At 44.0% G+C, this 24,131-nt stretch overlaps 1 protein-coding gene across 2 annotated transcripts in view; it reads right to left on the bottom strand.

The window, feature by feature from the left end:
• Nucleotides 1-13,785: 13,785 nt before the first annotated feature.
• LOC125447789 (SPARC-related modular calcium-binding protein 1-like) overlaps nucleotides 13,786-24,131 on the bottom strand; it is a 102,359-nt gene continuing 92,013 nt past the window's right edge. The window contains exon 13 of one of the 2 annotated variants that reach the window (XM_048522509.2): nucleotides 13,786-14,080. In XM_048522509.2, the coding sequence (XP_048378466.1) occupies nucleotides 14,031-14,080 (50 nt within the window). In that variant the 3' untranslated portion in view covers nucleotides 13,786-14,030. The remainder of the gene's footprint in view (nucleotides 14,081-24,131) is intronic. The other variant, XM_048522508.2, reaches the window with a different exon arrangement.

The following is a 24,131-nucleotide window of genomic DNA, read 5'->3' as shown; positions in this document are numbered from 1 at the left end:
GAGGTAGGTTAGACCAGGGAAACCCAGTGGATGTTATCTATCTAGACTTCCAAAAGGCCTTTGATAAGGTGCCTCACGGGAGGCTGCTGAGTAAGGTGAGGGCTCATGGTGTTCGAGGTGAGCCACTGGCTTGGATTGAGGATTGGCTGTCTGACAGAAGGCAGAGAGTTGGGATCAAAGGCTCTTTTTCGGAATGGCAACCGATGGCAAGTGGTGTCCCGCAGGATTCAGTGTTGGGCCCACAGCTGTTCACCTTATACATTAATGATCTGGATGAAGGGACTGGGGGCATTCTGGCGAAGTTTGCTGATGATATGAAGATAGGTGGACAGGCAGGTAGTACTGAGGAGGTGGAGAGGCTGCAGAAAGATTTAGACAGTTTAGGAGAGTTGTCCAGGAAATGGCTGATGAAATTCAACATGAGCAAATGTGAGATTTTGCACTTTGGAAAAAAGAAAACAGGCATGGTACTATTTTCTAAACGGTGAGAAAATTCGTAAAGCAGAAGTACAAAGGGATCTGGGACTGTTGGTCCAGGATTCTCTAAAGATTAACTTGTAGGTAGAGTCCGTGATTAAGAAAGCAAATGTAATGTTGTCGTTTAACTCAAGAGGGTTGGAATATAAAAGCAGCAATGTGCTTCTGAGACTTCATAAAAGTTAGGCCCCATTTAGAATACTGTGTCCAAGATTGGGCCCCACACCTCAGGAAGGCACTGGAGCGTGTCCAGCGGAGATTCACATGGATGATCCCTGGAATGGGAGGTTTAATGTACGATGAACGGCCAAGGATCCAGGGATTGTACTCGTAAGAGTTTAGAAGGTTGAGGGGCGATCTAATAGAAACTTACAAGATAATGTATGGCTTAGAAAGGGTTGACGCTAGGAAGTTGTTTCCATTAGGCGGGGAGACTAGGACCCGTGGGCACAGCCTTAAATTTAGAGGGGGTAAATTTAGAACGGAAATGAGGATACATTTCTTCAGCCAGAGAGTGGTGGGCTTGTGGAATTCATTGCCATGGAGTGCAGTGGAGGCCGGGACATTAAATGTCTTCAAGGCAGAGATCGATTAATTCTTGATCTCACAAGGAATCACGGGCTACAGGGAGAGTGCAGGGAAGTGGAGTTGAAATGCCCAACAGCCATGATTAAATGGCGGAGTGGGCTTGATGGGCTGAATGGCCTTATTTCCATTCCTATGTCTTATGGTCTTATAAAAACCATTCTTTTCTTTGCTACCAGCATTTCATAAGTATCACTGGACCCAAAGTGTTAACTCTGATTTCTCTCCACAGATGCTGCCCGACCTGCCTAAATTTGCCAACGGTTTCTCTTTTTGTTTCAGATTTCCAGCCTCTGCAGTTCTTTCAGATTTTTGTCCACTATTTTTAGCGCGTTTTGCTAAGCATTCTGGGATGTAGATTATCGGGTCCTGAGGATTTAATTGACCTTTAAGACCAGAATTTTCCTAATACTATTTCCCAGTTAATACTGACTTACTTCAGCTCTTCCTTCTAACTAGATCTTGTGTTCTCCAAGATAACAAAGTGTGAGGCTGGATGAACACAGCAGGCCCACCAGCATCTCAGGAGCACAAAAGCTGATGTTTCAGGCCTAGACCCTTCATCAGAGAGGGGAATGGGGAGAGGGAACTGGAATAAATAGGGAGAGAGGGGGAGGCGGACCGAAGATGGAGAGAAAAGAAGATAGGTGGAGAGGAGAGTATAGGTGGGGAGGTAGGGAGGGGATAGGCCAGTCCAGGGAAGACGGACAGGTCAAGGAGGTGGGATGAGGTTAGTAGGTAGGAGATGGAGGTGCGGCTTGGGGTGGGAGGAAGGAATGGGTGAGAGGAAGAACAGGTTAGGGAGGCAGAGACAGGCTGGACTGGTTTTGGGATGCAGTGGGGGGAGGGGAAGAGCTGGGCTGGTTGTGTGGTACATTGTGGGGAGGGGACGAACTGGGCTGGTTTTGGGATGCAGTGGGGGAAGGGGAGATTTTGAAGCTGGTGAAGTCCACATTGATACCATTGGGCTGCAGGGTTCCCAAGCGGAATATGAGTTGCTGTTCCTGCAACTTTCGGGTGGCATCATTGTGGCACTGCAGGAGGCCCATGATGGACATGTCGTCTGAGGAATGGGAGGGGGAGTAGAAATGGTTTGCGACTGGGAGGTGCAGTTGTTTATTGCGAACCGAGCGGAGGTGTTCTGCAAAGCGGTCTCCAAGCCTCCGCTTGGGTTCCCCAATGTAGAGGAAGCCCACCACACCCGGCACCTTCCCCTGCAACCGCAGAAAATGCTACACTTGTCCCCACACCTCCTCCCTCACCCCTATCCCAGGCCCCAAGATGACTTTCCATATTAAGCAGAGATTCACCTGCACATCTACCAATGTGGTATACTGTATCCATTGTACCCGGTGTGGCTTCCTCTACATTGGGGAAACCAAGCGGAGACTTGGGGACTGCTTTGCAGAACACCTCCGCTCGGTTCACAACAAACAACTGCACCTCCCAGTCGCAAACCATTTCCACTCCCCCTCCCATTCTTTAGATGACATGTCCATCATGGGCCTCCTGCAGTGCCACAATGATGCCACCCGAAGGTTGCAGGAACAGCAACTCATATTCCGCTTGGGAACCCTGCAGCCCAATGGTATCAATGTGGACTTCACCAGCTTCAAAATCTCCCCTTCCCCCACCGCATCCCAAAACCAGCCCAGTTCGTCCCCTCCCCCCACTGCACCACACAACCAGCCCAACTCTTCCCCTCCACCCACTGCATCCCAAAACCAGTCCAACCTGTCTCTGCCTCCCTAACCTGTTCTTCCTCTCACCCATCCCTTCCTCCCACCCCAAGCCGCACCTCCGTCTCCTACCTACTAACCTCATCCCACCTCCTTGACCTGTCCACCTTCCCTGAACTGACCTATCCCCTCCCTACCTCCCCACTATACTCTCCTCTCCACCTATCTTCTTTTCTCTCCATCTTCGGTCCGCCTCCCCCTCTCTCCCTATTTATTCCAGAACCCTCACCCCATCCCCCTCTCTGATGAAGGGTCTAGGCCCGAAACGTCAGCTTTTGTGCTCCTGAGATGCTGCTTGGCCTGCTGTGTTCATCCAGCCTCACATTTTATTATGTTGGATTCTCCAGCATCTGCAGTTCCCATTATCACTTGTGTTCTCCAACATGTTTGGAACGTGATTACATCCTTTCTGTAATGACACCAGACTAGGTTTTCATACAGCCATAGCATAACCTCACTACTGTTGTAATCTATTACCTTAGCTGTACAGCCTCTTTACGTGGCTTCTTAAAAAGAATCACAGAGTGGTCACAACTCAAAAAGAGATCAGTTAGATGGATGTGTCAGTGTCATTTCTCTGCAAGAAAAATTCGCCTTTCCCTATAGTTTAAAAGAATTGATTTATTCAGATCTTTATCCACTTTCCCTTTAAAGTTTCAGTTGAATTTACTTCCATCGCACTCTCAGTTACAGAATCCCTACAATATGGAAGCAGGCCTTTCAGCCTAACAACTCCACAGCAATCCTCTGAAGAGCATCCCACTCAGACCCACCCTATCCCCATAATCCTGCATTTCTCATGGCTAATCCACCTAGCCTGCACATCCCTGGACACAATGTGCAATCTTCGGCAGACATAATAGGGAGATTGTGCAAACTCTGGCCTGAGGCTAGAATGGGACCCAGGTCCCTTGTGCTGTGAGGCAACAGTGCTGACTACCGAGCCACTGTGCCACCCCTCAAGCTGTACATTCCAGATCCTAACTACTACATGTGCAAAAAATTCCTTTGTGTTCCTTTTTTACCTTAAATTCAACCTCTGCTTTTCAACCCTTCCAGCAATGGGAATAGATTTCCTTGTATACTCTGTCCGGAGCCCTCGTGATTTTTAACACCTCTATCGAATTTCAGCCCAATTATTTCCTCTCAAAAGCAGACCCAGCTTCTTCACTGTACTTGTCTGACTGAAATCCTTCATTTCATTCTTGTTGATACTTTTCTTGACCCTCCCTCATGTCTTCAAATCCTTCTTAAAGCATGGTGCACAAAATCAGACAGTACTGCAGTTGAAGATCAACCTGTGACTTATGTCAATGTTTTACATTATATCCTTCCATTTAAAAAGCCCTTATACTTTATTATTCATTTTCTCAAAATGCTTTATCATCTTCAATTATTTGAGCACAAATAACCCTTGGTCCCTCAGCTTATTTTATAGTTGGATCCCATATTTTATATTGCCTCGATAACAAAGTGTGGGGCTGGATGAACACAGCAGGCCAAGCAGCATCTTAGGAGCGCAAAAGCTGACGTTTCAGGCCTAGACCCTAAATTGCCTCCCTCTTTTTCTCCTGCCTTATGTAATACACCGCCTCCCACTTTACTGTGTTAAATTTCTTCTGACATCTATCTATTCATTCTACCAGTCCGTATTCTCTTACAGTCAATCAAAGTCCTCCTTATTGTTCAAAATACTTCGCAGTATTTCCAAATTCCACCTATACCTCCCTCTCATCTGAAAATTAACTATTCGTCCCAACTGTCTATTTCTTGACACTCAACCAACTTTGTAACCACACTGTCGATGTTGCTTTTATTCCATGTGCTTTAACTTTGCTGAGAAGCTTATTTTAAGGTATTTTATCAAATGCTTTTGGGGAGTCCACGTATTCTGCAAACAACACATAAGCATATTCATCTATTTCTATTACCTCAAAAAGCTATTTAAATATGACTTTCCAGTTACAAGTTTGATTGCCTTTCCTTAATTAATCTACATTAAGTCCAAGTGACTTAATGTTATTCTGGATTATCAGTTCTGACAGTTTTTCTACACTGTGGTGAAATTGAATGGCATTGGTTGGCCCTACCCATGCGTGTTCTTTTGACCAAAACTGTGACATTTGCAATTCTCCAGTCCTCTGACACAGTTCCTTGAGCTAAGGAGGATTGGATGGTTATGGCCAGTGAATGGTGAATCTGAACATTATGACCTGATAAAATACAATGCCCTGAAGTAGTCTCCTTTTCACCAATGGAAGAGAAAGTTTACACACCCACCATGGAAACGGTAAAGAATAGAAAAGGAGAAGTCAGGTAATGATTGAAACCCGACCTGAGCTGTTGCTGTTGCCTCAGGCATCTCACCTGGTTAGGGAAACTGCCATTGAGATCCACTGCTTCAGCTGTCATTCCAGTGTTTTGGTTTAAAACAAAATTGAACAATTTCTTTCTACTGCTTTTGATTTCCAACCATCCATTTCCAAGATGCTTACTTATGTTGATATTTCAATTAGTCTACAGCCCCTCAGTTAAGCATTAATTTGTTTTTTTGCAGTATCCAAGGCTGTGATTGTTTGCAGAGATAATGGGAACTGCAGATGCTGAAGAATTCCAAGATAATAAAATGTGAGGCTGGATGAACACAGCAGGCCAAGCAGCATCTCAGGAGCACAAAAGCTGATGTTTCGGGCCTAGACCCTTCATCTGATGAAGGGTCTAGGCCCGAAACGTCAGCTTTTGTGCTCCTGAGATGCTGCTTGGCCTGCTGTGTTCATCCAGCCTCACATTTTATTATGTGATTGTTTACAGCCTACTTTACCATGGTGGGTACTAAAGTTAAACCAGAGATAACAAGGTGTGGAGCTGGATGAACACAGCAGGCCAAGAAGCATCAGAGGAGCAGGAAGGCTGACGTTTTGGGTCTAGACCCTTCTTCAGAAATGGGGTAGGGGAAGGGGATTCTGAAATACATAGGGAGAGAAGGGGAGGCGGATGGAAGATAGATAGAGGGGAAGGTAGGTGGAGAGGAGACAGACAGGCCAAAGAGGTGGGTTTGGAGCCAGTAAAGTTGAGTGTAGGTGGGGAGTTAGGGAGGGGATATTTCAGTCCAGGGAGGACAGACGGGCCAAGGGGGTGGGATGAGGCTAGTAGGAAGGAGATGGGGGTGGAGCTTGAGATGGGAGGAAGGACTGGTTAGGGAGGTGGGGATAAGCTGGGCTGGTTTTGGGATGTGGTTGGGGGAGGGGAGATTTTGAAGCTTGTGAAGTCCACATTGATACCATGAGGCTGCAGGGTTCCCAACGAAATATGAGTTGCTGTTCCTGCAACCTTTGAGTGGCATCATTGTGGCATTGCAGGAGGCCCAGGATGGACCTGTCATCCAAGGAGTGGGGGGGTAGTTGAAATGGTTCATGACTGGGAGGTGCAGTTGTTTGTCGCAAACCGAGCGTAGGTGTTCCACAAAGCGGTCCCCAAACCTCTGCTTGGTTTCCCCAATGTAGAGGAAGCCACACCGGGTACAGCGGATACAGTATACCACTTTAGCAGATGTGCAGGTGTGGAAGGTGGTCTGTTTGATGTGGAAGGTCTTCTTAGGGCCTGGGATGGGAGTGAGGGGGGAGGTGTGGGGGCAGATGTAGCACTTCCTGCAGTTGCAGGGAAAAGTGCCAGGTGTGGTGGGGCTGTTGGGGAGTGTGGAGCGGACAAGGGAGTCGCGGAGAGAGTGGTCTCTCCAGAAAGCAGATAAGGGTGGGGAGGGAAAAATGTCTTTAGTGGTGGGGTCAGGTTGCAGATGGTAGAAGTGCCGGAGGATGATGCGTTGGATCCGGAGGTTTGTAGGGTGGTACATGAGGATGAGGGGGATACTGTTTTAGCAGTTATTGCGGGGAGGAGGTGTGAGGGATGAGTTGCGGGAAATGTGAGAAACATGGACGAGTGCGTTTTCGACCACTGTTCCACCCCAACTGTTGACCACACCTTCCACCCCAACCTTAAGTTCACCTGAACCATCTCCAATACCTCTCTCTCCTTCCATCTGTTTCCATCTCTGGCAACCACCTGGAAACCAATATCCATTTCAAGCCTACAGACTCCCACAGCTACCTAGAATACAGTGCCTCACACCCACCTTTCTGCAAAAATGCCATCCCCTATTCCCAATTCCTTCGCCTCTGCCGTATCTGCTCCCAAGATGAGGCATTCCACTCCCGGACATCCCAGATGTCCTTGTTTTTCAAGGACCGCAACTTCCCCTCCACAATGGTTGAAAACGCCCTCGTCCGTGTTTCTCACATTTCTCTCAACTCATCCCTCACACCTCCTCCCCATAATAACTGCCAAAACAGTATCCCCCTCATCCTCATGTACCACCCCACAAACCTCCGGATCCAACGCATCATCCTCCGGCACTTCTACCATCTGCAACCTGACCCCATTACCAAAGACATTTCTCCCTCCCCACTCTTATCTGCTTTCTCTCCATGACTCCCTTGTCCTCTCCACACTCCCCAACAGCCCCACCACACATGGGACTTCTCCTTGCAACCGCAGGAAGTGCTACACCATTGAGGAGGCTTGGGGACCGCTTTGTGGAACACCTACGCTCGGTTCACAACAAACGATTGCACATCCCAGTTGTGAACCATTTCCACTCCCCCTCCCACTCCTCGGATGACATGTCCATCCTGGGCCTCCTGCAGTCCCACAATGACACCACTTGAAGGTTTCAGGAACAGCAACTCATATTCCGCTTGGGAACCCTGCAGCCCAATGGTATCAATGTGGACTTCACAAGCTTCAAAATCTCCCCCTCCTCCCACTGCATCCCAAAACTAGCCCAGCTTGTCCCTACCTCCCTAACCTGTCCTTCCTCCCATCTATCCACTCCTCCCTCCTCAAGCCCCACCTTCATCTCCTACCAACTAGCCTCATCCCATCTCCCCGATATGTCCGTCCTCCCTGAACGTACCTATCCACTCCCTTACTCCCCATCTACAGTCACCTTTGCTGGCTCCATCCCCACCTCTTTGACCTGTCTGTCTCCTCTCCACCTATCTTCTTCTTTATCCATCTTCTGTCCGCCTCCCCTTCTCTCCCTATTTATTTCAGTATCCCCTTCCCCTCCCCCATTTCTGAAGAAGGGTCTAGACCCGCAACGTCAGCCTTCCTGCTCCTCTGATGCTGCTTGGCCTGCTGTGTTCATCCAGCTCTATACCTTGTTATCTCAGATTCTACAGCATTGGCAGTTCCTACTATCTCTATAACAAAGTTAAACCAGTTAAACCCTGTTTTTACCTGAGTTAAACACACCCACATTTTCTGAAGAAGGGTCTAGGCCTGAAACATCAGTCTTCCTGGTCCTCTGATGCCACTTGGCCTGCTGTGTTCATCCAGCTCTACATCTTGTTGTCTCACATGCATTTTCTATTATGTTTCACTGGATAGTGATCAATGCCATGCTTTGTGGTTTATATGCTGCTCCTTTGCCCAGGAGCATTGAGGTCGATATAGCCATCTGGGACGTTACTAGCTCAGGAATCTGCTGCCAAATTTCCTAGCTACATCCTGTATTGCTTTGACTCTGGATTGTACCTCATTCTTCTTAGTTCAGTGGGGTGGCACAGTGGCTCAGGGGTTAGCACCGCAGCCTCACAGCACCAGGGACCAAGGTTCAATTCCAGCCTCAGGCGACTGTCTGTGCAGAGTTTGCACATTCTCCCTGTCTCTGCGTGGGTTTCCTTCCGGTTTCCTCCCACAGTCCAAAGATGTGCAGGCTAGGTGGATCGGCCATGCTAAATTGCCCATAGTGTTCAGGGGTGTGTGGGCTATAGGGGGATGGGTCTGGGTGGGATGCTTCAAGGGGCAGTGTGGACTTGTTGGGCTGAAGGGCCTGTTTCCACACTGTAGGGAATCTAATCTAAAAAACTTTGAACTTTTGGTTTATCATCCCTCCCATTTCCAGTCACATATGGGTGGAGGGAGTTTATTAGTCCTACATGAGTGGAAAACATGTTGAGTAGAACGACATAACTAGATTTAATTTCACTTTCTTACAGTGGATTCAAATTTAGAAATCATGTTCATGATGGGTCAGCCCCCATACTGATCCATTGCAGTAACTACCTGTAATACATTTGCAGACCTTGAATATTCATTATGTTAAAACATTTTGCAATGGTGTCCTCTCTTCAAAATTAAGTTAGCAGTGCACAAAAATGTTATGTTTTACATTCATTTAAAGTGGCATGCAACATTCAGCTTTGTACAATTATGTCTGATGTTGGAGCTTCCCTTGTTGAACTCTGTGCTGTAAGGAGGGGAGCAGAATTGCAACTTCCATGAACCTCAGGACCTGCAAGGGTGAGGCAAGAATAAAAGGGTCAAGTGGAAGAGGAATCCAAGGGAGGGACAAAGAATATGATTGGTGATATGGAGGAGTGAAGTGGGAAATGCCTGACACCTTGTATGTTGGGGTCTGGTAGGGCGAATCAGCCAAGATACGAAAATGAGGGGCCTAAAGGGGTCAGTACTGTCCACATATGGGTTCATCTCAGAGTGTTAGAACATAGAACATAGAACAGTACAGCACAGAACAGGCCCTTCAGCCCACAATGTTGTGCCGACCATTGATCCTCATGTATGCACCCTCAAATTTCTGTGACCATATACATGTCCAGCAGTCTCTTAAATGACCCCAATGACCTTGCTTCCACAACTGCTGCTGGCAACGCATTCCATGCTCTCACAACTCTCTGCGTAAAGAACCTGCCTCTGACATCCCCTCTATACTTTCCACCAACCAGCTTAAAACTATGACCCCTCGTGCTAGCCATTTCTGCCCTGGGAAATAGTCTCTGGCTATCAACTCTATCTATGCCTCTCATTATCTTGTATACCTCAATTAGGTCCCCTCTCCTCCTCCTTTTCTCCAATGAAAAGAGACCGAGCTCAGTCAACCTCTCTTCATAAGATAAGCCCTCCAGTCCAGGCAGCATCCTGGTAAACCTCCTCTGAACCCTCTCCAAAGCATCCACATCTTTCCTATAATAGGGCGCCCAGAACTGGACGCAGTATTCCAAGTGCGGTCTAACCAAAGTTTTATAGAGCTGCAACAAGATCTCACGACTCTTAAACTCAATCCCCCTGTTAATGAAAGCCAAAACACCATATGCTTGGATGGTGGAGTCCTAACCAGCCAGTGAGTTCACTGACAATATTTCAATTATCTTGTGGGAAGTGATCTTGGACAATCGTCTTTGCAACACACAGAAGACCATAAGACCATAAGACATAGGAGTGGAATTAAGGACATTCGACCCATCGAGCCCACTCCGCCATTTAAATCATGGCTGATGGGCATTTCAACTCCACTTCCCTGCACTCTCCCCGTAGCCCTTGATTCCTTCTGACATCAAGAATTTGTTGATCTCTGCCTTGAAGGCATCCAATGTCTCGGCCTCCACTGCACTCCGTGGCAATGAATTCCACAAGCCCTCCACTCTCTGGCTGTAGAAATGTATTCTCATTTCTGTTTTAAATTTACCCCCTCTAATTTTAAGGCTGTGCCCACAGGTCCTAGTCTCCCCGCCTAACGGAAACAACTTCCTAGTGTCCACCCCTTCTAAACCATACATTATCTTGTAAGCTTCTATTAGATCTCTCCTCAACCTTCTAAACTCTGATGAGTACAATCCCAGGATCCTTAGCCGTTCATCATACGTTAAACCTACCATTCTGGGGATCATCCGTGTGAATCTCCGCTGGACACGCTTCAGGGCTAGTATGTCCTTCCTGAGGTGTGGGGCCCAAAATTGGACACAGTATTCTAAAGGAAGGAAGGGCCTGCTGAGGGTGCAAGCTCAGCCACATTCAACAGAATAGCAATTACTGCAGCGGACACTAATATGAGTGTTCAATACAAAAAGACTCAAATATAAAACATAATTTCTTCCACAATAAAGAAAGGTCCCTAACATTCCTGTTACCATCAATGCATGCCAGCCATGAGGCATACCCGTACATTTAGCTCATTGATAAACCTAATGATGCACACATAAATAAAGTTAAATCAATGAAATCTAAAATATTCACAAGTGAAATTTAAATTTGAAAAACGCTGTACCCACTTTTCTCCTCTCAAAACATGCTTACAGCAGTGGAGATAACAAAGTGTGGAGCTGGATGAACACAGCAGGCCAAGCAGCATCTTAGGAGCACAAAAGCTGACGTTTCTGGCCTAGACCCTTCATCAGAAAAAAAAAGCTCCTTACAGCAGTGGAGTTAGGCAGGAAAGTTTTAGCTGAAGGAAGAGGGTCCTTGTTTATCTTACAAGCGCTCATATAACCTGGGCATACCGGCTGCTTGTTAGTTAATGGCAGATTGCACCAATCAAAAGCCTCACCTGTCATGCAATTTTAAGTTTCTCCTGTGCACACAGCCATCACTTTAAATTTTATTTGAAAATGGACTGAATCTTACAGTTTGTTGACTCAGTGCAATGTGTGTCAGATTCTTTGGAGGGTTTGTTGCCTTGAACAAGTTTTCCCAAGGAATCTTATCAAGCCTCCTCACTAACTACCTATTGCACCCCTGAGATATCGCTCATGTCTGATTTCTGCCCCATCTTGCTATGTGTTGTTCTCAGAAGAACTTCCCACCACTCAGCATATATCCCAGAATTCACTGGCATCCCTTGTGCTTGTACCATCTTGCTGTGCAGGCATTTGTGGAGGTCCTGCTGGATGGAGTAGTGTGGAGGTGGGGCTGCCTCTTCCCCCAGGACTTGGAGTGGAGGTCATGAGACCAGATTATGCCACCCTAGTCCAATATTCCCACCCAGTACTGTTGGAAGAAGGTCCGTATCCTTCTCCATTCCATCAGGGTAAAGTTCAACATCTTCTCTCAGATATATCACACTGACTGTATTTTTGCTACTGTATTGACCTGCTCCCAAGGCTCATGTTTTACGAGTCTCACTACTGCCTGCAACATATTCCCGACTTGATCTCACCCCCCTAAGCCCCAACACCACTGAGCTTGCATCCCCTCTGCACTGCCCACTCACTTGCTCTGGATACTCTCCCACCTGCACCAAAAGTATCAGCTATGACATCCACTTTTATCTCAGTAATACCTAACTCTCTGTCTCATTCCAGGAGAAAGGCAGGACCCAGCAGAGCAGGAAGGGTCAGGACAAGTGATGTGATGCTATCATTCAGCTCCTCACCGTACATCAGGAGAGGACACTGACTCTGACTGGTCCAAGTGGGACCTGAAAGGGTGTCCGAAGCTTACTATACTGTGAACATCTGAGCTATGATCTTTGATTTGGCTGAAGCCTGCTGACAGCTACTCAAACATTCTGGCTTTGTGCCTGTGCTAAATGGCCTGGCATGATAGCAGTAATATGGCTTGGTAACTCTATCTGAGGAGGCAAAGCACAAAAAAGGGCAAGATAAGGCAATGCAGGTCAGGGATGCTGTGAAAGAAAAACTCAGAGTGAGTGAGCGCTATGGCAGCAAGCTAAAAGCCTAGGATACATCCTGGTCCAGTCTACGATTTCCTGCATGTCCCTGAGTGCACAGTGTCCTTGCTGCAGCATGAAAATGATTGTTGCCCATGCAGCTCATGGTATATTGTTGAAGGGCAATAGCAACCTGTAAGTGAATTGGAGATGCGCATGTGTGCTGTTAGAGGCTAGTACTTGTTGAACACCAGTGCTCATGGTTGTGAGGTGCATGTGACTGGTACCTAGTTTCCAGTATGTAGGTCATTTGGATCAAGTGGTGAGTTGAATTCCCCAGGTGCTTGCTCTGTTTTCCTTGTTGAGTTTTCCCAATCCCTGGCTTGTTTGACCAGCTTGGTAAGATAGGAGTCTGAATATTAATGAAGCGATATGTAGCATTAATAAGGTGTTTTAATAATCAATAATCACTGCAAATCTAGCAACGCACCACTGCCCAGCGAAAGCATAAAAGATGGAGTGAAATGATCCTGACGTTGAGGTAGACGCCTCATTTGATGTTCAATTCAAACATTCCTCTGGATCACATCTCTCCTGCTTACAAAAGAAATCTTTGAGTTTTTGATACCTTTAAAAATATCTTTAGTGCATCCTCTTCCCCACACCAGGATGAGAATTACACGGCTCCACCCCAGCCTGTGGTCTCCTGGTCATCAAGGAGCAGGTCCCAGGCTGATTTTCCTGGCCTGGGCTTGCAGACTAGACTAGGCTCCAGGTCCACAGCTAGGCCCAGATGCCTGAAGGAGGAGAAGTGGCAGTCTCCACCCAGTGGACTTGTTCTGGCACAGGAGCACTGAGGTCTGTCCCTGTATGTTGGTCTTCTTCATCTTCAGTTTCTAAGCATTCCAGCAGTCCAGCAGGCGGTCTCATTCAGGAGTGGCAGTCTCGGCCTGGAAAGGCAGTCTTCTTCAGCAGAGGCTTCCAACCCAATATTCCAGCAACCCAACATGCAGTCTTGTCCCAGCTGCATCTTCAGAGTATTCCATCACTTCTTAATCAGCTTTCCCTGAGCCCAGGAGCCGTTAACTGAATTGTAATGAATTTTGTCTTAGTCTACTTTTTTTTTTGTTATGCATGACTTCTGTCATTGATGTAGGTGCCATTGTGGGGCAACTTATAAAACATTTCACTGTATTTTTCATGTAAAAGTACACGTGATAAATTTCTATTCTGTTTTGTTCTATTAACCTCAACAAGTTTCTTCTCAACATCAAATGTTTGAAACAGCAAGAGAAACCCATCAAAATGAGGAGCAATGTTTGTATTTAAGTTGCTTCTGTCTTTTTGGCATAATGCCACATTGCAAATACATTTGCCCATCAAGCTATTGGCAGAGTCAAAATCACTCTGTTTATATGGCTTAAGCACACAATGTTTTTGTTTGGTTTTTATCTTTTTTTTGGAAATTGGTGAGAAAATAAGGATAAACAAGCAGCCAGGAATTTGGCCAACAACTTAAGTTTATTCACACGCTAGTTAACTCTCCCACCCTATCCACAGCTTAGCATTTCTGCAATGTAAACACCTTATCCTTTTAATCAGTGTAAAACATGTCATCACAAGATCACTCTGAATTTGTCCATTGTCCAGTGCGTCCAAGGTTATGTTGCAATAAATTTGCCATTATTATGTTGTGTTATTTCTTTTTGAACTTTCCATGACATTGTTTGAAGCATAGCCTCTATTTCCAGAGCAATATTCATTCCTCAAACATCAGAGAAGAATAAAGAAAAAAAGTGTCTGCAGATCTCGAAATCTGAAACAAAAACAGAAATTATTGGAGAAACTTGAAGTGATACTGAACTCCAAATATTAACACTGCTTTCTCTTCATAGATGCTGCCAGACCTGCTGAGTTTCTCTAGCAATTTCTGTTTTTGTTTCACTGTAGAACAGCTTATTTTATTTAGGGGATCTTACTGTGTGCAAATTGGCCGCTTTGATTTTCTTCACTATAAGTGACACTCGAGTGGTTCATTGGCTTTGGAGTGCTTTGTCATGTGCTGAGGTTGTGAAAAACCAGGTATAAACACATAGTGACTCCTTTAATGAATTATTGCGAATAGCTGCCTCCTATTGAACCATACCCCAAAGACAAAGGAATGACTTTGGTGTTGAGAAAGGCAGTAGAATCGCTGCATTTATATAGATCCCTTAAAGTACTATGATGTTTCACAGGAGTGTTATTAACCAGTATTTGGCACCAAGGCATGTAGGAAATATTAGATCTGATGACCAAATACTTAAGCAATGAATAAGTTTTAAATAACTTTCTAAAGAAGAGAGAAAGATAGTTTAGTTTCCAAGGAGCTGAAGGTATCTTTGCATAGAGCAATTAAAACATGAATGTGAAAAATGCCCAGGAAGAGCGGAGCAGAAAGATCTCAGAGCTGCAGGAGATTAAAGAGTTTGGGAAACATTAAGTCATGCATAAATTTGAAAAGCAGGTTGAGAATTTCTAAATTAAAGCATTGTCAGATCAAAAGTCAATGTAACAACCAAAAGAACTGTGAATCCTGCAAGTCAGAGACAAAATTAGAAATGGCTGGAAAAGCTCAGCAGGTCTGGCAGCATCTGTGGAGAGAAATCAGAGTTAACATTTCAAGCCGAGTGACCCTTCCTCAGAACTGATGGTAGCTAGGAAAATGTTGGTTTATATGCAGAAGAAAGAGTGGGGGGAGAGGGTCAGGAGTAAATGGTAGGTGGGGATAGAGCCCAAGGAGAGAGAAGAGCAGTTGGACTGACAGAGGAGTGGATAACGATGTGGCTAAGAGGATAAATAGCTATCAATGGGGCCTGTTAGTGGCTAACAATGGGTTGTGCGTAATAGCAGACTGTGTGATAACAAGACCTGGTGTGAGGGGCTTGGGGTAAGGACGTTTAAGAGCTCAAACGCTAAATTTATTGAATCAGTATTTGGTCCAGAAGGCTGCAGGGTTGCCAAGCAGAAAATGAGGTGCTGTTCTTCCAGTTTGGGCTGAGCTTCGCTGGAGTATTGCAGCAAGCCTGAGACAGGTATGTTAACCAATTCCCATTAATAACCATTCACCCTTCTATCCAGATTGTTACCCATTCCTTTTCCTGTGCAATTGCTCTTCTCTCCCTTTGGGTTATATCCCCCATTATTGTTTACTTCTTACCTCCTCCCTCCCCCCTATTTTCTGCACATAAACTGAAGTTTTCCCAGCTTCCATCAGTTCTGAGGAAGGGTAACACAGTTCAAAACGTTAACTCTGATTTCCCTCCACAGATGCTGCCAGATCTCCTGAGCCCTTCCAGCACTTTCAATTTTCGTCCAAGAGTCAATGTAGGTCAGTTAACAGAGCTGAGAGATGAGCAGGAAATTGTGAATTGGCATACTAATGCTGTAGTTTTGGATGCGCACATCTTCGAAGAGTTTGAAAATCATAGATTCATCAGGAGACAATTGGAAAAATCAAGTCTAGAGATACAAAGACATGGTAATGGTTTCAGCAACCTGAATTGAGACAGGGGTGAAACCAAACATACTACAGTAAAAGGCAGATTGGTTATGATAGGGATATATGGATGGAAGCGCTTCTCAAAGTCAATTACAACACCAAGAAGCATAATTGGCTTTCCTTTTATGATTATCTAAAAGCCTGAAGATATGCACAGTAGACGGAATGTTATGATATTTTGGCAAAATGTCATTTTTGCTGAGTTTCGTGGAGGGTTTCTTTTTGTGAGGCCTAGTGATGTTTGTCATACTATTATCCAAAACATGCCTCATTAACCACCTACCTTGTTCTTTTGGTATCCCTGACCTCCAATGTTAACTGTATTCTCCCATTCACTGTAGCTAGAAGAACTCAACATCAGCCAAATAACCCCAAATAGACCAATATCCCTGCAGCTAGTAACATCTTTAAAATACCCACTGGACAAGCATTGTCAGACTGATCTGCCCTGCACATTTGTACCAGTCATGGCAGGATAAGGGGAACTTGGCAATTGCTTTGTGTACGGGCACCTTAAGATCCTGGTGGACAGGGTGATGCAGACAAGAGCTCTCCTCAGGACTGGCCAGGGATGCAATGACACCAGGCTTTGGCAGCCTAATCCAGGGTTGTTGCTCAGGTTGGTGCTGTCTCTGCCATCGAGAGGAATGCGCAGTGCCCCAGGTCTCTTTTGTTGTAGCTTTCTGCAGTTTTTCTCTATTTAAATAATATTCTGTTTAATTCTCACTTCCAAAATGAACAACTTCACATTTTCCAACATTATATGCTGTTTGTCAACTTTTTGCCCATGTACTCAATATTGCTGTATAAACTACTTGCATTCTTCTTGCCACTTAGCTTTCCGCTTACTTTTGTGATGTCTGCAAGTTTGGCTACAGTACATTCACTTCCTTCCTCCAAGTTATTAATATATATTGTAAACATTTGCAGTCCCAGCACTGATCCCTGTAGAACCCCACTGGTTGCGGATTGCCAACCTGAAAAAGAATCTTTTATCCCCATTTGCTGCTTACTGCCATTAGTCAATTCTCCGTCCATGCCATTATACTACCTCCAACACCATGGGCTCTTATGACTTAACTTTTTGCAAGGTATATTGTTGCACACCTTCTGAAAGTCCAAATACAACAACTCTAACTGAGGCTTCTTCAAAAAAACTTTAATAAATTAGTGAGACACATGCTGACTCTGTTAGATTAGATTATAATTTTCCAAATCTTATTTCCTTTACAGTTGATTTTGATACTTTTCTAACAATAGATGTTAGGCTAATCAGTCTATACCCACCTGCTTTCTGCCTCTGTCTCTTTTTGAATATGGGTGTCACATCAGCAGTTTTCCAATCCTCTGGTACTTCTCCAGAATCCAACACTTATTGGAAAATTACAACGATGCATCCATTGTCTCTGTAGCTACCTCTTTTAGGATCCTAAGATGCAAGCCACCAGGGCCAGGACACTTATCTGCCTTTAGCCCATTAGTTTGTCAAAAACTACTTCTCTAATGATGGTGATTAAACTTAATTACACACAGTTTCCTTCAGTTTTAATGGAATTTTTTAGTATCTTCCACTAGAAAGACTGATGCAAAGTATCTGTTTAACTCCTCTGCCATTTCCTTGTTCTCCAATACCATCTCTCTCGATTCAATTTCCTTGACTGCCAAAGTGTGCGATGATTGTTCAAGTAACTAGACGTGGAGTGGAGGTTGCCCTTGACTTACTGTGCTGGGACCCTCTGACTGAAGGCTGTCTTCTTTGATTATTTTGCTTGCTTTCATTGCTCAGACCATTGAGTATAGGAGTTGGGACATCATGTTGAGGTTGTACAGGACATTAGTGAGGCCTCTTCTGGAGTGCTGTGTGCAGTTCTGGTCACCCAGTTATAGGAAGGATATTATTAAGCAGGAGAGGGTTCAGAAAAGGTTTACCAGGATGTTGCCAGGAACAGAGGGTTTGAGTTATAAGGAGAGGCTGGATAGGCAGTGACTTTTTTCAATGGAGAATAGGAGGTTGGTGGGTGACCTTATAGAGGTTATAAAAAATCATGACAGGTGTAGATAAAGTGAATGGCAGATGTCTTTTCCAGAGGGTTGGGGATTTCAAGACTAGGGGGCATATTTTTCAGGTGAGAAGAGAAAGATTTAAAAAAGATATGGGGGACAATTTTTGGACACAGAGTAGTTCATGTCTGGAATGAACTGTCAGAGGAAGTGGTAAATGCTGGGACAGTTACAATGTTTAAAGGACATTTGGATACAAATATGAATAAGAAATGTTTGGAGGAATATAGGCAAAGCACAGGCAAGTGGAACTAGTTTAGTTTGGGATTATGGTCAGCATGGACTGGTTGGACCATTGAGTCTGTTTCCATACTGTATGAGTCTGTGACTGTATAACTGCTGACAATCATGACTAGATTCCTGGCTTAGTTTCTGCACTAAATGATAAGGCAGACTGAAGTACTGTAAATCTTGTAGCTCTGGCTGTGGGGGGAAAGTGCAAAAGGGCACGGCAGGGATGCTTTGAGTATCCTGATAGGATCAAATTGAGTGAGAAGTAAGAGAGCAACTGAGCAATCCTAAGATGCAGCCTGGTGCAATCTGTGAGGTTGGTATGAGCCCCTGTGCGTAAAGTGTCTTGCAGCAGTTTTGTGATGGAGTTGCCAGTGTACCCCAGGCTGCAATATGATCATGCAACTACATAGTTCAATTGGATCAGAAATGTACCATAATGATGCATCGAGATCAACAAATTCCCAATGCCAAAGTCATTGGACATAGGATGCGTGCTTGTGCAGCCCATAGAGTGTGATATTGGAGATACTGGTGCTGGGTGTCCAAAATGGAGGTCTGGAGAAGCAATGTTAAGCTGCAGTGATAATGGGAACTGCAGATGCTGGAGAATCCAAGATAACAAAGTATGAAGCTGGATGAACACAGCAAGCCACGCAACATCTCAGGAGCACAAAAGCTGACGTTTCGGGCCGAGACCCTTCATCAGAGTGATCAGACTTTCAGGTTGGAAATTCTTGCACCTAGTTTCATTGTGGTGTATGTAGGATAGAAAGCTGCATATTAGTGAGGTCAGATTTGTGCATAATGAGGCTGACAAAAGCAATAAACCCATTGATAGGCATCTCACTGCTTTCTACTTGGAATTTCATCTTGTCACCAAGGCCTTTGCTGGAAAATGCAACTAGTTGCTCCCTATGTTGAGAAAGGCCTGACTGCACTTCTCATATAGTTTTCCCAGATAGCTCACATAATTCAGTCCCCATAAGATTCTGCTCAATAAGTGAACCATTACAGGGAGCTACTGGGCTAGTGGTAATGTCACTGAACCAATACTGAAGAAGTCTAGGCTAATGCTGTGAGGACACAGATTCAAATGTCACTTTGGCTAATGGTGACATTTAAATTCAACTTTTAAAAAAATTCTGGAATTGAAAGGTGGTGTCTCAATAATCGTCATGAAATTATTAGTCATTGTTGTAAAAACTCTTCTGGTTTACAAATGTCTTTTAGGGAAGAAAATTTGCTGTCCATACCTTTCCTGACCTACATGTGACTGCCTCCAGAACAGGAAAGTTTTTGATCCATAATTTATACCTCGCCAAGAGTGGGATACAGCATCAAACTTCTGTCTGAGTAAGGTACTGTACAATTTAACATGATTCCCATTGACTTGACTGTATTGCCTGAGTTCTACAGTTCACTATTTGCCTTCTATTAGCAAGATGCCTGCAATTTTGGAATGAAAAAGAGGAAGGAGAGGTTCACTTTGCAGAATTACATAACCAGTATCAAGTATGGCTAGGTTTTTAAAGTCATTGGCATTGGGAGGAAGAACTACCTTCCTATCTCCACCTTTTATTTTTGCTTTTGTTGTGTGGAGTAAAGTTTATTTGAATTGCTTTTCTCCCATGAAACTATTTTTGGCATTTCATCTGAATGAGACTAAATAGGTCAGCAGATGTTTTTAATTTGAAAAAATTGGGTGATTGAGACACAAGAGAAATTATGTATTTATTATAGAATCAATGTTTTAATAAAGGTGACTCCCCTCAGAACAGTAGGAGAAGATAGGGTGTGGAATTCTGCTCTCATTTAAGAAAACACTCCAGTCTACTGAATGAATAATCCCAATCAAGAAGAATGAATGCAAGAGGAATGGAGAAAGAAAAAGAGAGAAAAAAGAGAAATTGAGGATGAATGAGAATAGGATCAAGGAAAACTAAAGGAAGAGAGAGAAATAAATGAAGGATCAAGAGAAATATTAGACTGAGAACTGGAGAAAGAAAAATAGAAGAAAGAAAGAAAAGTCATTAATGTACAAGAGGAACACATTCATAATCCAATTTTCCTAACAAGGTTTTGGACTCACGTCTTAATCTCTCCCTCCAGTGCCCAGATATCTATTTGTAACATTTTCCATTTATGAAGCATCTTTGCACAGTGAAGCTTCCAAGTAAATTCAAATGTTCATTTCCACAAATCAGGCAATCAAAAAGGTAGCAGCACCAAAAATTGACTGCTTTGGTTTCAGAATAAGGGACAACATTTAAAATAAGTAAACTGTATGTGTTTTTACTTGTGGTCAGCTGATAAGTACATATATATGGAGTTTGGAGGGGTTTTAGAGACATACTTCATCCAGTGAATAGAGTCTACAGTTGCAATTGCAAATCCAAATGCGTATTGCTGGTACAAAAGTTTCACAGCACAAAATGATCAAGCAGTAACTATATACATTCCATTAATTATTCTGTATTCAGAATTTCTCCCTTGATCCCACCCTCACTACCCAATTTCTTTTCCTGGCCCCTGCACTAGCAGATATTGTGAATGATTCTTTGTAATCAAGTTCTCTCTGGATTCTGTATATTGTCAGCATTCATCTCCAAAGTCTATATTAAACTCCATTATTGTTGCAAACTACTAACCATTTATAATTTCCCATTTCCTGTCCAAAGTTCTTGTTGTTTCATGTTGTTTCTCCAACTTGCAATGTCATGCTTGGGCCCCTTAAGGCAGCCTTTGTACAGCTGTATCATTGCAATGGCTCTAACAAAAGTGACAAATGACATTCCTGTAACCGAAGCATTTTCCTACCCTGATGCACTAATCTCTCAGCAGCTTTTGCAGCTTTTGGCATTGTGAATCAGATCATCTTTTTCCGAATGTGAATAGGGACAAACTCAACTGGCTGGAGTATCAATAAGTAGAGAACACAAATGTAGATCCTGGACAAGTAATTTTTTTCAATGTAGTGATACATAGAATTTGACAGTGTTAGAATTAGCTGCTACTTAGTAGCAATGGCAAAACTATAAAAGAATACAATTCATTGTGAGATGCTCCAGGGTGCTAGATGATAGTGGTAAATCAATATATAATAAGAGTTGTACATGTACTTTACTCCTTTTATGTTTCAGATTTGTTGTAACTTCACAAAACCTTTCAGCGAAATGTAACCTTTAAGATGGCAAACAAAAGCTTGGGTGTGTACCCATCAAAGCTAAGTAAGGTCATGATCAAACATGGCAAGCGGAATAATTTAATTATTCCACATCCATTTATTTTCCTGCACTGGAGTTAATCACGCACACTTATTTATGGTGTTAGAGTTTATATATAAACAAGTATCATCTCAGAGATGTTATATTTATTAATATAACAAGGAGAATTATTCTTTTATAGCAGAAACCGTAGTTTGATCTCTTCCCAGCAGCAAGCTGGAACTAGCTGTTGGTGGTTTGCACTTGGATCATAGCTGACACTATTTTCTTAATTGTCATCTCTTTTCATTCTTTTCAACCTCAATGATGTCCTATTGTTTGAACCTTGACACCTCGCCCTTAGCTTTACAACTGAAAAAAATGTATCCTTGCCCTGTGCACTAGTGAAGCTCCTTCACCACCTTGTCAAGAATCCATTTTACCTCTATCAGCCTGGGCTCATTGATAGCATTCTCACATCTAAGTGATGTTGGAACCGCACTTCTGGAATTAAACTTGTAGGATGACTTTGCAAGTGCTTCAGTGTTGGAGACACCAACTTTCAGAATCAATGCGTAGAATCTTCATAGTCCCTGAACGATGTAGGCAATGACAAGTCAATTGTGATCAGAGATAATGGGAACTGCAGATGCTGGAGAATCCAAGATAACAAAGTGTGGAGCTGGATGAACACAGCAGGCCAAGCAGCATCTTAGGAGCAGGAAAGCTGACATTTCAGGCCTAGACCCTTCTGCTAAAATGCTGCTTGGCCTGCTGTGTTCATCCAGCCCCACACTTTGTTATCTTCAACAAATCAATTGTTGTTGTTAGGCCATTTTGTTCACAGAGACAGGCACCCATCTCTTGCAGCAGAGCAATGTCCATCTCAGGGCTCTTAGCTTGCACTCTTCACACTCACCGACTTTGCATTTACTTAGATGGTTGCTGTAATTCTGCCTTGCCTTGCCTTTTTGTGCTTTGCTGCCACATTCAGAATGTACAGCTTCACAATACTTCTGTCTTGCCTAGCATTTAACGCAGACACAAGCCAGTCGGCTTGTCGTGGATGTCAGCAATGTTAAGTGAAGTTGGCAACGGCGAACATGTTGCTCGACAACACTACATCATGTCAAAGTCACACCTACAGCATTTACAACAGCTTACACAGTGACATGCTAAATATGCTTCACACAAATGGCTATGGCTCAAAGTTTAAGAGTTCCTGATCTCAGTCAAATCAAGAGGAATGGTCATCAATCAGAGGCTCCACTACCAGTCAGTCATTGTTCAGTCTCAGTCCAGGGGCTTGGATATAGTCAGTTGGCCACTTGGGATGATTGGAGTCAGGAGTTCCATATAATTGAGGTCGAGGGACTGGGCTGTAGAGTGGGCTGAGATGGGCAAGTTGGGGAACTCAGTTGTGGGGATGGGAGCAAGATTGCTGGAAAGTAGATAGGACAATAATAGAGGAGGCAACTTAACATATAAGAACGGGAGACAATAGTGCACTGGTGGACATGGATTACTGTGGTGGGGTTCATTGACAGTCACTACCACTCTACTTCCGTCGGGAAAAGTGGCAATGCAGTGTATTTTAATGTTGGTGTAACTAAACTGTATGCTTGGCACAGGAGGCAATATGAAGATTTAAACAAAAGAGTTGGGCAAACTGATGGGGTCAACAAGAAGCACAAGAGATAAAAAGCGCATGAGGTTTTTGGGGCTCATCTGGATTAGCACACTGGGCCTGTCACTCATTCTGTAAAGTGTGACGTGTGCCACCTTCCGTGCCAATTCACAAGTACACAATGGAAATGAAAAATATCAGCCAACACACCAAAAATGAGTGAGGTAAGTGGCGTTACATGTATAAGAATGCAAGCTCTACTTGTGAGTGATGTTAGGCCCTTTAAAGAGCACTTGCATTATTGACGCTGTTACCCAGTACAGCTTTAAAATATCTATAATCATATAATTTTGCATGTGAAACAAATGTAATCTCCAACTATGAGGAATGCAAATCCTAGCCACAAACAATTTTGAATCCTGTAACTGGCCATAATAAATTTATCATAGGCATATCCATAAAGCAGAAGTAATCACAGGGACCTTTAAAAATTTCACCTACAGACTGCAATTCACAAAGACAATCAAGCATATCAAGTGTAAAGGCATGGAACTGATTTCCTCTGACCTTGAACTGTAAGTATTTGACAGCATGCTCTTATATGCAATGCTACCTTTCTTGGAAGATGTGGGAATGATGGAAACAAGGTTTCAGTAATCTGACCACACTTCAATCTCCTACTAGAAATTTTGTGCGACATAGCTCCTGCTGCATACACCAGAATCAGGTCCACTATGTCAAAGATCCATGTACAAACATTCCATGTCCCTCCTCAGAGACATTCATGTCCCACTGTATCAAGGACTATGCTACACTGCTATTTGTGTATGATGCAAATGCTGAGTACTCACAATACTAAGGGACCTGTTCTGTTTCTGATATTCCCCACATAGGTTAATTAGAATATGCAGAGATTATTGTCACCATGGCAATGGTGCAGTTAAGGTATGGAGAAATTGAGGAAAGACAAATGTGCCAGCAAGACCTGGACCAGCAACAACTGCTAACAGTTTGCTGAACAGCCTCCACATGAAGATGTCACAGATGAAGGTACCCTTAGGGCGCAGAAGAGTGACAGGAGGCTGTCATCTTCTTAACCATTTCCTCCAGATGAGTGAGGTGCTTTGCTGCTGCAGAATGAGGTTGTCCAGTGATACCAACACAGAACTCCCTTCTGCTGATGTAGGACTCATGAACTGAA

Source organism: Stegostoma tigrinum, chromosome 39, assembly GCF_030684315.1.
Source record: "Stegostoma tigrinum isolate sSteTig4 chromosome 39, sSteTig4.hap1, whole genome shotgun sequence".
Taxonomy (NCBI): Eukaryota; Metazoa; Chordata; class Chondrichthyes; order Orectolobiformes; family Stegostomatidae; genus Stegostoma; species Stegostoma tigrinum.
This window is presented reverse-complemented; position numbering and strand designations above follow the sequence as displayed.